This window comes from Argopecten irradians, chromosome 8, assembly GCF_041381155.1.
Source record: "Argopecten irradians isolate NY chromosome 8, Ai_NY, whole genome shotgun sequence".
NCBI lineage: Eukaryota > Metazoa > Mollusca > Bivalvia > Pectinida > Pectinidae > Argopecten > Argopecten irradians.
The window spans coordinates 40,383,800-40,401,816 of NC_091141.1; the positions used below are offsets into that span (position 1 = coordinate 40,383,800).

Here is an 18,017-nt window from a genome sequence, read left to right on the forward strand (position 1 = left end):
CTATTAGCCGGGGAAATCAAGGACACAGCTATATATCTATTGGAAGCTTTTCAAGCCCGATCCATAAATGATGATTTTCAAAAAGAAATGCAAGCTATAAATGATGAGTGTGTATTTTACCCAAAACACTAAAGAGTTCGACTACCCAGCAAGGAATATTTTTGTCGGTGACACAGACTCAAGTCCTTGTATTTTGGCTATAGCGGAACCATTGGAGGATGTAAATATCTTCTCGGGGATTTAGCCACAAGGCGACTAATGTCAGCCAAAAGAAACAACCTTCTGACATGCAAACCAACGATAAAATCCTAACTCAGATTTAAATTGATGGTTTTTCGAACAAAGTAGTTCAACCATGCTAGTAAACGGTTCAAAAAAGAACGAAGCATAGTTACCATTAAAATCTGATACAGCGTGAGATCATGAGATATACCTTTGAAAGTTAGTGGATAGATTTTCACAGCGGCTACTGATATGAATCTAAGAATCGATATGATTGGCCATTTTAACACGCTGTACTATGAAACAGTCACCTAAAATTTTTGAACTTGAGTCACATTTCACGAAGCTTCATTCCACCGAGGGGAATTCATTCCAGTGCTTCGAAGAGTAATTTTAAAATGTCTCCCAAACACATTCAACAAATGTGATTAACATTGTTTTAAAGCATGGTAAAACTCTTAAGTGAAACATAAAACTATTAACTTCTAATTTAGCATACTGTTCCTAAATCTAATTAAGATTAAATGTAAAGTTCAGAGCCGTTGATGAAATGTCAAAGGGCATCGTTAATTTCTGAAATAAATCCCAAAATAATCGGAACAGGACAACCTATAGCAATTTCAGTAATGATTTAAGCTATTAAGATAAAGTTATAGTTGAAATTGACATTTAAATGTTAATTTCTCTGACATAGAGATTGGTTCAGAAGGTCAATGTATCATGAATTCTGAAAACTGATACTTACATTGCTATGGCAATAACCTTCGCTAAAAGGTCAACAGGCTTAAAATCAAATAAAATTCAAACTATTTGAAAAACTGGTTTCCTTAAAGAAATTTGTTTCCAGCCATGCATCTTAACCTCCATCGAAAGAGCCAATTATGTTCATATTGCCATTATAACATGGACATGTAATTTCTTTTCAATGACATTGTTCACCATAAATATGACATTTTTAAACAAAAATTTAGAAAATCTAACAATTAAACCTTGGAATTATTTCTGAATGTTATCAATACAGTAAAACATTGTTATAACGAACTTCTGGAGACCAATAAAATTACTTTGTTATAAGTATAGTTCTTTATACACTTATTACATACACATTATAGGAACTTTGACACGGAATGAAAATTACTACGTTCATCATTACATAATGAATTCGCTATAATATATTTTACTGTAAATAAATTCTTCCATCCATTAATATTGGACACAAATTTTTATGCAAAAATTGCGTAGACTGGAAATAAAATTTTGATATCTTAAATTATTTCACTCTTTAAGGATAAAACACCCGGCTAGTGTTCGAACCCTAGTCTACCTAAGTCTGGCAGTGAACTAACTGCAAATTCTGAAAAACTCTGAAATACCTAGAATTTTTTTTAACATTTGGATGAAGGAGCATGAAAGCATTGGTTATATAAGCTGAGACATGAGAATTTGATTACAACTTATGTCAGTCATGTTTACTGTAGTGAAGACTATTTGTCTACAAGTGCCTTGGGTTTCTTTCCAACGGTGTGGGGAGCATTGATTTCTTGTGAATTCCAATTTGTCTCGAGGTAATTGTCTGATAAATAATGAATTCTCCCCTGTCCCCAAAGACTGATGTTCATTTGATCAATTCAGTTTCAACACCTCAATTAAATGGCCGACCCTAATGTAGATTAATGCCACCCAACACAAATTTGACCCCTTGTGGAGGACAGCAGCCAGAGATGGCCACCTGGTGGCATTCTTCGATCTGTGGCTTCTACCACCCAACCTTATAGTCATATGCCAGAAGCTGTAAAGTTGCAGCATTCTGTGATGGAATTGGTATTGATGAACTGAATGAGAAAGTAATGTACAGCTGTCTGTGTGTATCTTGACTTTGGCCATCAGGCAGGGAATTATTCTGTAAAGGTTTTTTCATCAAATTCTTTCCCTTCATCACTTTATCAGCCTGTTACTTCCCAGGTACTGACTGCTGGTCGGAGGTTTTCCTCTGGGTACTATGACTTTAATTTTCTTCCTCATAAACCTGACACGTCTTTGTGTTTAAGCCATCAAACAAAATTGTTCCTTCTTTTGAAGAATTTTTCTACAAGTTATCTCTCTTCGCATAGAAAGTCATTCAAGATATAAATAGTACAAGGTCCAAAATTTAAAATATTTTTCAGTCTCACTAAAAACAGGGAACAACAGAACTTTTTTCTAAATTTGTTATTATTTCTTGTTTCCTAATTAATTAGACTGGTGCTACAAGTTTTTGTACAGCACTTCACTCATAAATTTGATGAAAATCTTGAGTTATCTCCCCTTATTTGAAATATTTGATTTAGACAAGACTTGAAATCTAGAGATAAATTTTATTTGTAGTTTTTATATTCCAGGCACATGCAAACCTAATATACATACACATCTGTTGCCTTTTTTCGATGGCTATGCATTTGTGGAAATTTTTTCAATATTGATGAAATATTAAATGTTTTAATATATTCAATATTCTGTCGAGACTAAGTATTTACAGTGTGATAAAAGGACTTATACACGTACAATTACTGGTGACAGATGTCTCTATTTGGATTATTAAAACAATGTGATATGCTCTTGCACTTAGATCATTTGGAAAAACTTTAATAAAAATCATAATTGTACAGTTTAATGTTTCGGAGCAATACATTAATTGTGCAGGTTGCAATGTTTAATCTTTGTCGCTGTTTTGACTGCTATGAGATTGTTTCGGAGTGTATGTAAACTTTGTCAATTGTGTCAAGATGAAACACAGAATATGCAAACAAATTATACCTAGCTCCTGCATTATCCAATCAGCTAAAAACATCAGAAAAAATTTTGAAGGTATCCACAGGGTGGCAAATAAATGTAACAGCGACTTTTAAACTACAGAAAAACAACTACCGTATTAAACCCAATAAAAGTCCCCCCCTCCCCCCGCCAATCCCTACAAGCGCTCCTTTTCCTTTTTTATCAGGCTGCAATTTCACTTAATTTGAATTAAATGCAGACTGAAAATATGAAAACATAGTTTGTTTTCTTACTGATTAAATTTCTTTGGCAAATTAATCTATGGCTTACTTTGTAGAATAATTTCATGAAAAACTAGTCCAAATTTGTGTCTATCAAGCGCCCCCTTATTTGCTTCAATTTTTTAAGCGCTATGGGCACTTATTGTGTCAAAAACGGTAACTGAAAATTTTGCATTCAAGAACAAGGAATACCATTTTATCTAAAGTTAAATACTAAATGATGACATCATGAGTTGGTTGTTTCTGGGGATTTGTCAGTACCCAGAGACCATCATGCTAATGAACTGATCATCATCCATCTGAGATTCTGATGGAAATAGGCATCAATCAATATGGTGATGACAGATATATACTGTATATATGGTGATCTACAGGACAGGGTTCAGAGTGATGCAGAGATAATACAAGGGTACTGATATGGCTTCAGGAGAGATATAGTCCTTAATTACAGAATTATCATCATCACCTAATGATCCTTAAACAGCACCCACTCCCCTCTCCCTCCACTTTGGAGTCTTCTTCTGATCCATGCCAACCCCCTTCTGATTTAAAGGTGTTGAGAAAGCATTCTGAGAAATTGCAGTAACAAAAACCAAGATGGCTGCACGTCAGCCATTAATTGTGTCGAAACCAAAGGATCAGTCCCAAAATAAAATACCTCTTATGCACAGCCCTAGAGGAATCTATGAATGAACCATATGAATGCTAAGATCCCTTCAGTACTTTTTGAGAAATAGGCCTAACAAGAAATGTTTATGTACGAACCATCTACCACCAATGGACGACAAGCAATTTGAATAGCCCAGCATCATCAGATGGTGGGCAAAAAATCAGTGTTTTCTAATTCTGTGTAAAAACTACACCATATAATTGTCACATGTGTTTATCAAATGTAGAATCTTACAGCTAAGGAGGACTGACTTTCATTAGAAACATTCTGGTTTTGACACTTTATTTCCATTCCAAAAAAACAAAATGGCCAATTTAAAAGTTGTTTCCCTTACAAGCCCCAGAATTTTGATTAATTCCATAAGGGGCAAACTCTAGTTAACTTTGATATATAAAAAGCACATATTGGATAAATAACTGTTACATAGTAGGCCACACACGTATGTAAATAAAATCTGCTCCGAATTAACTCCGTCATAACTCTGAAAACAATCCCCTAACGATTTCATAAAACCTTCAAACTCCGCTAATGAACCTATTTTCATGTTGTAATTTAGAGCGGTATTTGCCAGACCGTTTATTAATGGCGTAGGAAAAAATGATAGACTTTTTCTTTTTATCGTTGATGGATTTGATTTGAAAGCACTTTGTTGGCTACTTAACTTCAAAAGAAAAATCACCTCGAACACTTGATTATGACACATCAAAAAAACTTTCCTGTGAAGCCCGACATCTCTAAATTGACACGTACAGTATAAATTGGTGTTGCTTGCTTGCTAATTGATTTTGTGGGAAATGTGTTAGATAGTGACACAAGCATTGTTATATCGAGCTCAGAGAGCAATAAAAAATCTCTCTGATCTCTATATCAAAAAGACTTGTCAAGTTATGGGTGGTATTGTATGGATTGCTTCAAGGCAACATGAGTTACCTCCCCTTACACAACAAAAAATGATGAGATAATGACTACAGGAGTTATCTCCCTTGTTTTCTGATTTTTTCAACAGACATCTAAGTTTTAATAGAGTAATTCTAAACATTTTTATTCCCTGCAATTTAGGTATCACAATAAAAAAAAGATTAAGAGCTAAAATAATTAAATAAAACAGAAAAACAGTACATGCCCATTTATTTACATGTAATTTTTACACATTTCTTATACTTTAATTAGGTAAATTCAGTTTTCTTTTAAAGGAATTATATCACTGAAATCATATACCAGAATATATATAAAAAATGTTAATTAATTCAAATAAAATTTAAATAGACCTGAATATTTTGTAAAATTGCAGTGTTATCATATGGAATTTTGATTATATTAGCAAATTGACAAAACTGAAATATTTCTATTCTGCAGGTCACACATTCCAAGAGACATTAGACTATATATCGACAGTGCGAGACCAGAGAGTGGAGAGTCTGGAGCCGCCCGCCTGGGATAGATGTGGTCGGCCTCAAAATGGCTTCGTCACCCTGGAGGACGGCACGCACATGTGTGCTAGATATCGGGAACCTCACAACAAAATGGTACTCGGTAAGTTTCAAGAGTCTGAGATCACGAAAAATGTTTCTCTGAGTTTCGAGAGCCTGGCAGCTTAATTGAATTTCATTGATCATGAGTTTTGGGAGCCCCACAAAATTGGTATTTTCTAAAATTAAGGAACCCATGCCAAAGAATCTCTCTAATATTCTGGGACAATTTTTTTTCAATAAGTATTGGATACCAGGTGTGACAAATTACTTATGATAAGGGTTTGGAGCACCCCAATATTTTTTAAGGTCTGTACAACAAACTTGGTTTCTTAGATTCAGGAGCCTCACCACCATTTTGATTTTACAAATTCAATTCATTACACTCACAGATAGTAGTAACAGGGGGTCATAGATTTAAAATGATATACAAAGAATAGTTCAGCTTTTAGAAATATATTCATGAATTTTTTTTTTCAAAATTCCTGATAAGATGAAAAAAATACTGTAAGCCAACTCTCTTTCGCAGCAACTTAATTTCGCGATTTCAATTTCAAAACAATTTCACAAAGAATAACTTTTGCGGATTTAAAAATTGACTGACTGGAAATGTGTTACTTCATGGAGAACTTTTACCATATATAATTTTGTAGATGATGTATACATGTATATCTGTTTTGTCATATATAAAGTATTTGTTTAATCGACCCTTGTTATGCATCGACTGTGTTTCTTGAGAGTTTTACTTGGATTGCGAATTTCGTGAAAGTAAATTGTATGTAAAAGAAATTTTGTTTACAGCTGTGTCATAGTGAACAAAATGATGCATGCTCAACATGTTAAAATTAAAAAAAAAAAAAAAACAACGAAAAACATAAACAATCAACACACTTACCTTAGCGCTGAAAATAATAAAACTTAATGAATAAGCCACTTACCTGCTTATTTGTCCCACAGGTGAGGTTCTTTCTTTCTATCTGTCTCGACTTCTGGGACTTGATAATGTACCAGCCGTGGTTCTGTCCATCACAAATCAGACATCTGCAAGATGGCTGACGACCAACTACAGCCAAGTCAACTGGAAAAACGGCAAAGTGGTCGCTCTGATTCAGTGGATTCCTAATATGGATAGTTCTCGGTGAGTCGATATTTAAATATTCATATTGATATATATAGAACGGAGGATATCTGCATTACGAAACTAAACAACACGAAAAATTTTACCATCTTTATCATAATGATAAAGCAGGTGTAGTGTTTTTTAGACCATGTGGCATTGATGAAAATGTTAGAATTCAAAAAGAGATCCCCAGAGGGATCTTGGCACCAACCATAAAATGATCAAGAAGAATGTTTCCACTGCTTTTCCTTTCATTTCAATCTTCCTTTATAATTAGGGTCCTTGGGAAATGTATGTTTAAAATTTGAGAGTGATCCCTTCAGTAGTTTCTGGGAAACAGAAATAGCAAGAATTGTTTAAGAACAGATTATGAAGGCAATTTGAATATATGCTGTATTGCCCACCTTCTAATCATAAAAAATATCTCTTTAATATTGTCACAGGTGTACACAAAGGGGATGTCCTTTATCCTTCAGTTTTAACAGTGCATAGATTTTTCACAAATCACTAATATTTTTTTGAAGATTTTGAAAATCCAATGTGCCAAGGGAGATAACTCAAACTGAAATAGATGCTGAAAATCATTGCAATTGCCAAAGCTGGAATCTTCTTCTTTTTTGTAAATCTTCGACTCCATCACATCAATTTCGACGGTTAGATTCTGTAGAGGTGCAAGGATATGATAGTGATTATTTCTTTTTTTTTTTAAATTGTTTTAATTAAACATGCCATAAAATATATTTTGTGTAATTTCTTTTTCAGCTCTCTAGTCAAAATACCTCAGTTAATTCTGAAGAAGTATGAGCAAAAATCTGTGATAAACCAAGCATCTTTAAAGAATTCCAACCTAACCACGTCCCAACTGTCACAATTATTCCAGTGGGGAGGCATGGTTATATTCGACTACCTCACCGGCAATTACGACAGGTAATGTCACACAATGACAAAATGGCTAATAGCAGCTAGCATCCTCGATACTGCAGGGGTTACTATCACTGACGTTATATCTACCTCTGGACTTTTTCATAGTAAAATTGAAGGCAAAAGTAATAAGTAATTTGATCTTTTGATGTACATCAAAGGAATTGTATAACAGCTACTACACTATGGTTAACTATGTCGCTATGAAAATAGGCGTCACTCTCTCTGTAATCTACTTTACTATGAGATAGTCCAGAGGTGGATATAACCTCAGTGATAGTAACCCCTGAAGTATCAAGGATGACCTGCTAGGTATAGTATAGGATCTTAACTAATTGTTCAGTTCATTTGAGATTTTATGAAACAAGTCTTTAAAGAAGTTTTTATTTTTCAAGCCTTGATGAGGTTCCACCACCAAACAAATGCAAGTTTGGTTATGTAATCTATGCTACCTGTGAAGATTCATTTCGCTGTTTTGCCATCTGGCACAGTGATAGTCAACTAACACATGGTAATTGAGACAACAACAGGAAACATAAAAGGACACTCGTTATGAAATTCATATTTTAATCGGTTAATTATTCAGACCGTGATGATAAGTGTAATAGTATTTACCATATACTTATAACTTTTGCAAATCTACAAAATTGTCAATATTGTTTTACATTCCCATTTGAAACATTAAAAACCATTTTGATATGTTTTTTAAAGTAACTATTTGTATTTATTTTCTACAGGGTTGCCAGCATGCAAGATGCAGCCTATAAGGAAAAGAAGCCGAGCATTATTTCTGAAAATATACGAAATCTCCGTAAATCCATTAAAACTTCTAAACTGTGGCTAATTGACAACGAAAGTGGACTTCTAGATGCCTATGATTTAATGTATCATAATGGCAATGGTTATGGTGGAGAAAAATTCATCAAATTCCATCGAGAAATGTTGCAGACATTTTGCATATTTCCAAGGACGATAGTTGAGTCTCTAGTCAAATTAAACATGATGGCTCAACCCGAGGAAGTTCTTCTCGAGTTCGCAAGGAAACATGAACCTTTAATAGACGTGTTTCAAAAAGATTCCATTTTCAGACTTTTCCAGATGAGATTTAAAGAGCGACTATCAGAAGTTGCTGATTGGGTTAAAACTTGTTATTCAAATAATGCTGGTAATGATTTAAGATGACAATACTTTACACTTTAAATTAAATTCATAATCACCAGGAGGACATTGCTTCAAGCCTTGTTAGCTTTACATGTTAACATTTTTTTCTTCTTGAGTTTAGGCAATATATACAGTCGAGTTCGGTGCCCAGCATCCATCTGTCAACAACTGACTTCTTAACTATTAAACACTTGTCAGAATTTTAAAAAGACTGGTAGATTTCTACATTTACCATCCTTATGGGGTGGGGACTCAAAATTATACAATTGACTGGAAGTCAGAGGGGTGATATGGCAAAAAAAATTCTCTGAAACAAAGTATATGAACAATTCATTGAGTTCATTACCATTGGCCTTTTCAATTTTCATTATCTTCTCAAATTTTTACAAATTCAATTTGTGTAAAAATAAAAAAAAATAAACATCTCTCAAATCTATCGGGAATAAAATTTGGAAGTTTTAAACGACATGTAATGCTACCGAAACTTCAAGTAATCCCCTGGACGTTACATTGAAACTGTGATATTCCCTTATATTATGAAATTGTTTTATTACCATTTTGCACACAATGTAAACATTCAACAAACAAAATTCTGTAACTTTAATCTGCATGCATAAACAACATTCTTGAGAATAATTTTAACAAAGAAAGTATGTGTCTCAATCCAAGCACAATTTTTTACATGTATTATTCTTTAATGGAGAGCTAAGCTAAATAAGGGAGACAACTCTGGTGGTACTACAGCAACAATGTCTATAAACCTCCAGTATGCTAGTCAAATATGAGTCAAATATATCATTAAGAAAGCTAAAGGAAGAATTTCTTAGAAAAATGAAGTATTCATCATATTTGATTTCTAAAACTGTCTGTAAAAGATTAAATTAAAATAAAAAATTTCAAAAAATTAAATTGGAGTTTAAATATATTCAATTTTGTTGACCAATTTGTTTCTTTCTAGCATTGCTTGAAATAAAATAAAAATTATACCCATGCTAAAAAACAGTTATATTTCAAGAATCTATTTGATTAATCTCCTTTTAACAGAAATAGTTTATCTTCTCTCTGATATGTAATTTTAACTCATTCATTCCTAAATTTTCATAATGGACTGGTCTAGTCTTTGATTTAGAAGAGTCTACATGTGTGTTAAGGGTGATTCGAGTTAAAGTCATGAAATCCAATGTATAACATCATGTGATTATTTCCTTTTTAGTTAATTACTGATTTATCACCAACATGACTTCACCTATTGTTATTTCTAATATTGTGATGGCAATATTGCAGGATATCAGAAATCCACACTTGAAATACAATGCAGGTAGTTTGTGTAACATTTACTAGATAGACATATAAAACAAAACTTGAGAGATATATTAATCATTTATCCCTAAAAATTTATAATGAACTGTTCTAGCCTTTGAATTAGTACAGTTCAAATTCATCTTCAGGGGGGAATGAGTTAATTATAACCTTAACAGAAATCCACTTATTGACTATGATGCATGTTGACAAATTTAAATGTAGAGATGGTTTTTCTTCATTTTTCATTTGGTGCTTCCAAAACCTATATGATATCCTTATGTAAAATATTCATGCTTTAATTTAACTATTATGACATCCAGTAAGTGATTTTAATTAGTCTTGTGAGTTTTTAATTCATGACTGCATGAAAGTTGCTTATCTTTTCAGATATTCAATATTGATAAGAAATCCATAACTACAGTATGTGTTACTTTTTTAACATCATGGAATTCCAAAAATACACATTTTTTTTAAACTGCACAAACATAAAGCTTGGCAAATGAACAAAGTTCTCAAGTTGTTTTTTTTCAAATTTTCTTTTTCAATTAATTTTACTTATATCATGGATTATTTCAAAAACTTAAAATACTAGTATTCATTAAGTTAATTAACCCATTTACCCCTGAAGATGCATTTAGACTCTTCTAGTTCAAATGATGGAATAGTCCATTTTGGAATTACAGGGGTGAATGAGTTAAAACAGAAATAAAGAATTCAAACTATCTTCACATTTTGTTTTAGGATGTAGTAGATGATGTTTCTGTCTTGTATAAATTATTTGTATGTTGAATGAAATTGTTGGAATATAAAAAATATATGTAAAGAATAAAATTCTTAAATGAAAATTTGTTTATTTGTGATTACACTGTTTATTTGTTTATTTATTTATTTATTTATTTATTTTTTATCTTTATATATTTATTTATCTATTTATTTATTTATCTATTTATTTATCTTTAAGGCATTCAAGAGTTCTGTGATGTTTCCTTGTTTACATGAGCTTGAAGTCATAAATACAGTACAACTAGTTCATAACATATTGATTTTCATTTCATGTCAATGTTCCTTTAAGATGTCTGTAATATGTGTGTAATGAACTATGTTTATAACGAAGTGAATCAGGTAGTCCCAAAACGTTCATTATAACCGTGTTTTATTGCAATTCACAGAAAACACCTAGCGACTCAAATGTGAAGTGTAGACAATTTTAAAACTGACGTTTACAAACTCCTGCAGCAGACAAGCTGAAATGTCCACCAAAGATTACCATTGGCCAGTTTCGTTTTACCTGTACACATGTGTACACTGCATTGTCAGAATTTCTCTGAAAATGACACGTCAAGTTCCTGAGACTCGATTCATTTGACTCGGAAATAAATCTAGAACTGGTCAAAAATATTATTGGCATGCACTGTCCTCCATCTTCATCGTATCTGCACTTGATAGAAAAGTTTTACGACACAAACCGAAAAATAAATATACAGAGAGAAAAATACATCGTCTTGGCTTACCAACGGAACTTGAAGTGGTGCACGTGTAACATATGAAAGTCGAGAATTGAAAATGAAAAAAATACGACCACGTTCAAAAGACGATTAGAATGCATTAATGTAGAAACTCAGTATATTACCTGTTAAGCTGTCCTTGTTATCATGTAAGTCGAAGACATTTTTTGGCTTCCACGTGCACCGGGCACCCGTTGATTGGTTTTGTACAATTATACTTGCTTGCAATGGCCTGCGGGTATATTGCTATGGGAACCTTTAAAAGTCGGTCACGCGTGCACGGGTTCTCGCAGGATAATGTTTTAGCTCAGGCTGTCGTATCAAATATTTTAAGTGGTCGTTTTCAAATTCGGACTAAGCTCAAAAATGGCACAGAAAACGAGAATAACGATAGCTACATGTGAACTTTATAAAGTTAAATGTAAAGGAAATGTACCAAGTCGAAAAACGCAGTTTCGGAGGTACACTGCAATTTATTCACGTACATCTCTGTCTATAGTCGAACCCACAGGTATTTGAGAATTAATTACACTTAATATATATCCATTTGGAATGAGAAGAGTGCGAATGGACTATTTTAGACGATTTAGGGGTCTGGATAAAAAATCGGTGAAATTCGTATTCCTCTTGTAACTATAGAAGAAAAGGATGGAAAGTTCGTCAAGACAAAAAAAACCTACTCTACTTAGTTTTAGTGGCTGAAAAAAAAATCATTTTTCTAGTGAGTCTTCGCAAAAACAATTCCTATCGTTGAAAAGAGCAATATATTGTTTTCTTTCAAATTCATCCTACACAAACTAGACAAAGTGTTGGCGCTAAATAGATATAAGATGGTAGCCCCGTTTCAACAAAAATGATACACAGATATCCTGAAAGGTGATTTGGAAATCCATGGTGGCACATTTTCCGACAACAGGAGTTCGATTTTCCATAGCAGCCATTAAGGATGTTCTGAACCGAAGGGCTGATGTCATAGTAAGGCGTCCGTCCGTCCGTCCGTCCGTCGCACGTCAACATTTTACTTAGATCGCTACAGGTCATATTTAATGTGAATGGATTGTCACCAAATATGTCCAGAAACATCCTTTTAGGAAGGGGGGAATAGTTTGTATAAATATTGGCTCCTGAGGCAAGTGGGGCGGGGTTCAATAGGGTGAAATATAGGTAATTACTTTAAACCGGAAGATTTTTTCCTAACATCTCCGCCTTTTTCACAGTGTCCGTACTTTTGACTATCAAGGGTAAACCTTGCTAAATGCCGCTCACCGAATGATTTATCGATTTCGACTTTACTAGTATTATTTTGTCTTTTTGTATTTTCTATTGGTTATTCTATATCATGGGATACTTTTAGAAATAGTGAAATTCATTGCATCACGTTAAAGGACCACTAACTTTCTGGGCAAAAAATCTAAAAAAAACAATGATAACATAACAAATTGATATCGACGGACTAAGATGAGGTTACAACGCCAAACAACGATTTTCTGTGTTATCAATACATGTTAACTATGAAGGTTCATTTTGCTATTTTGCCGTCTGGCGCGCGACGGCCAGACACGCAATTCACGTTATGATTTTTTTCTAATTAAATTGTGTAATGAATGTGATGAAAAGTGTGATATTTGTAAGCTAATAACTTTTGTGACTCTACAAAATTATCAATTTCATTCTAAAAATCAAAAATCAAAAATTTTCGGAAAGGTATAGTCGGCTTAAGTTGAAAAATGAAACTCAAGAGAAACTCAAGAAAAAAGTAACACATACCTCATGAATCATGAATAATTTTAAATCTTAACTAAGCATGTTGTGGTTTGAACATGAAGCTAAAGCAGGTTTTCACTTCATTGGTACATGTTAATACCATAATTTTAATTTGCATGTTTTCCACAATTTCACATAAAAACATTTTTTTATCAATTATAAAACATTTAGTCCACTAAGCATCAGAATTCAAGGCTTTGAAATTATTTATTCAGTAAATAGTAATAGATATGCACAAAAAGGTGTTTAAATATATACACTGCAAGAATAATGGATATGCCATAAAATTTAGTATAATTTACTTTATATAAAAGCTTCGTCAGATATACATATCTAACAATCGATTGAACATCAAATAATACTTATTTACTGACATTTGAAGATGCTCGTACAGTCTCGCCTAAAACTGGCATTAGTTAAACAATAAACAATGGGATTGATCACATGATTTAGCACGTGGAATCTGTAGAGAATCGCTGCCATTGGTCCAAGATACTCGAACATGTCTTTTCTCAGCTGCCAATCAAAACTCTCGACACATCTGATTATTAGAACTGGAACGAAGGATATGAAAGACAAGCACGTGCACATGAGGAACATGAAAGAAATACGAGCACTCTTGGTGAACAAAGCTTTCCCTTTTAAAGCATTTTTATGTCGAGTTGAGTCGCCATTTCTTGAAGAAATGCTAAGTTCGAAACTAGTCACGCTTTTTGCTGACATTCTTTGCGCACCGTTTACGGTTTCGCTCTTAAAATCCTTGTAACTTTCTTCATTGCTATTTTGTTTCGAATTCCTGGAACTTTGGAAGCGAAAAGACGCCGTCCTCGGTCTTTGTTTTCTGTGTTTTAAGATTCGGTTGCCTATGATGATGTATAATATTGTACATACCACAATCTTAAGAAGGAGAAGTAAACTTAATGTCTTACTAAAGACTTTAGCGAAGATGCTTTCTTTGAGTATCATACATCTGATTCCTATTAAGTTACCTACATGTACCGGTATCGGTTGAGCACTAAAAGTAAATAATCCAAACGACGCTAAAGCGAGGTTAAACACAGCCAAACACGCAATCACGATTTTTGTGTATTTTACAGTAAACTGTGGTTTGAATGGTCGACAAGTTTTTCGGAAGCGTTCCAATGCAATGAAGCAAAGAAGGTCCACCGAGTAAGCGCCAACAAATATGTGGAACATTGTAGCGCTTTTGCAAAAGGCGTCGGATCTTAAAGTGTATGGGAATCGTGTAAGGACGATGTATCCCGGTATACTGAAGGCACAGCTGAATAGGTCATTGACAGACAGGTATTGTATGAGGATTTTGTAATTTAGCCATCTTCCGCACCGGCCAACTGTCAAGATAACTAGAGCGTTCCCAAGCGTGCCAACAACACTCATGACACATAAAAACACAGTCACTGGTATTCCTTGTTCAACAAAAATCTCCCATTCTAATTCCTGTAGAGTGTGTTCTGAAGTATTCGAATAATTCATTAGCATAAAATCACTGGTATTAAATGCAATCAATGTTGGAGACATCTTTGTGAATTTTTGGTCTTCGAAGATTCAATGCGCCCACTAAAATTCCATAATATCACTGATATACATTGCCTTGAAGTTTTAAACATCCTTGTGCATTTTGGTAGTAAAAGATGCGAACAAATCCATTAATTTCCATAAAGTTACTGATGTACACTGTTGAACAAACCTAGAATGCTTGCTACGATAGATTGTGTCAACGCAGAACAAATAATCATGTTACGCTCTCTAAGGTGGCTGCTTTAAACCAAACCGGATGTATATGCTTTTGTCTGGGTCACAAGCGACAGCGCGTAATGACACTCGATTTTAAATGCACCAAGCCTTTACGTATTTACGACAGTGTATAATTGACCAAGTTAATCCGTTTGTCATTCGATACGGAGCACAATATATCAAGCACAACTTGGGATAAAATCATACACATGTACGTCGATTAACGCTAAAATGCAACCTGGTGCGACATCTCCGATCACAGTTAATATATCTGCCGTTTAAAAAATCGTTGGCCAGATCCACAGCGTATTGCGAGATACAAACGCATCATTAATCGAGACCGAACACGTCCGTTATCTTATCAGGTTGTCAAACTCAATGGCCAAACCCACGTTTTTTTTAAAACATGCATGAGCATAGAATACGTTACACAATTCGGAAAACCCTTCAATTTGCTTCTCATAATGATAGTGAAACACACGTGGGTACCGTTAATGTTAAATGTAAACAACTTTTATTAACAAGAATGATTTACGATTGACTCTTATCTCGTATCAGCAACACGATTTGCAATTAAATGAATATTTTTTTAATTATTAATCTATCTATTTTATAGACGTGAGCACATCGGTTTCCGTAGACGCGTGTAGCGTCATAAAACGTAACGCCACACTTCTTGGAAACACCAATCCGAAACCCCTAGTTAGTTTCCTGTAATTGTCCAGTATGTCGGATATTCCATAGGAAACTTCGCTATGTGATGTAGCTAAGGGTATTCAGTACAATACATGTACTTTCTTAGTTTCGAACTGAATACCCTTGGCAAACGATGTTGGGCACAGGGGTCTGATAACTAATTACGTGTATAGTTTTTATCAATTGAGACAAACCAGAATGCACATAAATAAGTTTTGACGTTTTAGAGATGTAGATAAAATATTGGTAAATGTGTAGAGTACGAATTGTACCGACTCTTTTATTCAGACCTCTAAAACAAATAACAAGTATTCCACGGAAGTGGAAATGTCGCCTGCACAGCATCACGAAAATTAGTTATTTACATTTGAGAATATTGTTAATAATTAGGTGAAGTTATAAAGTCCCGTGACTCTTGCAAATATTGATTGATTTTGAGCAGTATCGAACCCATCTAGGATCTCATTGATATAAAGCAATATAGCAAATTTGGTTGAAATCGGACAATAAATGCTAAAGTTATTGAGCGGAAACCATGTTTTGACAATTTTAAGGTCCCGTAACTCTTGCAAATATTGACGGATTTTGACCATTATTGAACTCATTCGAGATCTCATTAAAAAACAATTAACAAAATTTGGTCGAAATTGGACAATGAATACTTAAGTTATCGAACGGAAACCATTTCCCGGACGCCGAAGCCGACACCGACGCCGACATAGTGATACCTAAGTGTCGCCCTTGCGATGCAGGCGACACAAAAATGGTCACTCCGATGGGTCCAAATTGATATAAGCTGTGCCTAAATCTCAGGCCCCTGTGGGCTATACAATGTTTTACTTCGTAAGATGGTACGTGTACGTGTAACATGAATGGGATGATAGAGTGAAGATCGGTATAGAAGAAGAGGATTATTGGTACATTTGTATACAAATCAGCATCCTCGATACCCCAGCGGTTATTATCACTTTCGTTGTATCCACATAAACATGTATCTCCTTTAAAAGATTACAGATGAGAGCCATGCCCAACTTCAAAGTCACACTGTCAACTACATTGCGCCGTTATTCAATTCCATACTACCTGTCTCACTTGTAGTCGCAGACAATTTTTTTTTTTTTTTTTTTTTTTTGCCATTGAACTAAAATATAACACTGTCGTCATAGTCACCTCTGGATTATCCCAAAGAAAAAGTGAAGGCTCTGTGTTTGACACTAGGTGAGCAGGTAGTTTGGTCCTTTGATATTCATCAAAAGATTTGAATAACGGTTCACTGTGCTTGACTGTGTTGCTGTGAAGTTTGGTGTGCTCATCTGAAAAATACTGTAATTGGTTAGGTTTTTTTTCTCCTGCATGTACGCTTCATTCAGGTTTACTATGCGATTTCCAGGGGTGGATATACATGTAACTACAGTGAAAGTAACCTCTGGGGTATAGAGAATGACAAATCAGGCGTTAAAATGAAATATCAAACGGCAATAAAAACAGCTATATAACCTTTTGATTTCAATAGAAATGATAAATGTGTTGATGTTTTATTCACCAGCTGTGTTAGAACAATAGAGACTTTTTGCGATCGTGTGTCGATGTTTCCCGAGATAAAATATTTAAATCATTGATTAGATTCAGGACGGTTCATGTGACATAACAGTATCACTACACTGAGTCATCAGGTATGATTGTATTTTCATTTTCCTGGATTAAAAACATATTTTGTTGTGATAATTATCTATTGTCTTCGTTAGTCAATACTCGCGTAATGTTTATGCATGATTACTTTGTATGGCACGTTTCAATATTTTGATATAGCCGTTGTTTGGGAAGATATAAAATATTTACATATCCTCGTCAAATCCAATAACACAGGTAGGTGACAAGCACAAACTGGATCCGAAGTTAGGATGAATCATGAATATTTTGGCAAATTTTACAAGCAGCTGAACAAAGTACTGTATAGTTGCTACTTGTAATACTGGCGGATTCATTCCGTATTCGCGAAATTCAATACTTCGCAACATTTATCGTTTTAGAATAATCCTTTCAAATGCTACAGATAGTTTACGAATATAACCTTCGCGAATAAACAGTACTTGTCGACGGTGTTAGGGCCTATTGTTAGCCATGACGCATACCGTATACTATACTTACAATCGTATATAAATAAAGGTGTAAATCGAAATCAAATTAACATTGAAAATCTATTTTCTCGTATTTTATAAACGTACGGTTACTATAGAATGATAGCTGGGTTATTTCTCGACATTCGAGTGGTGACTTTTACTGTCGTAATATCTACTCCTGGACCATCCTTGATACTTCAGGGGTTCCGATCACTTACGATCTTACACTAGGTGTAGAGATCGTAAGTGAATGTAACCCCTGGAGTATCGAGGATATTCC

At 34.1% G+C, this 18,017-nt stretch overlaps 2 protein-coding genes across 5 annotated transcripts in view; one reads left to right on the plus strand and one right to left on the minus strand.

Moving 5' to 3' along the window:
• Positions 1-10,742, plus strand: part of LOC138330355 (uncharacterized) — a 77,388-nt gene extending 66,646 nt beyond the window's left edge. For all 4 annotated transcript variants that reach the window (XM_069277925.1, XM_069277924.1, XM_069277928.1 and 1 more), the window contains 4 exons: positions 5,281-5,457; positions 6,351-6,531; positions 7,276-7,440; positions 8,172-10,742. In XM_069277925.1, coding sequence (XP_069134026.1) covers positions 5,281-5,457; positions 6,351-6,531; positions 7,276-7,440; positions 8,172-8,616 — 968 coding nt within the window. In that variant the 3' untranslated portion in view covers positions 8,617-10,742. The remainder of the gene's footprint in view (positions 1-5,280; positions 5,458-6,350; positions 6,532-7,275; positions 7,441-8,171) is intronic.
• Positions 10,743-13,226: 2,484 nt separating this feature from the next.
• LOC138330357 (cholecystokinin receptor type A-like) lies at positions 13,227-15,271 on the minus strand. The gene has a single exon (XM_069277935.1). The coding sequence runs from the start codon at positions 14,703-14,705 to the stop codon at positions 13,533-13,535; it is 1,173 nt and encodes a 390-aa protein (XP_069134036.1). The 5' UTR covers positions 14,706-15,271; the 3' UTR covers positions 13,227-13,532.
• Positions 15,272-18,017: the final 2,746 nt, after the last annotated feature.

Bases quoted from the DNA above. Each gene is read 5' to 3' on its own strand.
- LOC138330357 (XM_069277935.1), bottom strand. From the start codon at position 14,705: ATGTCTCCAACATTGATTGCATTTAATACCAGTGATTTTATGCTAATG.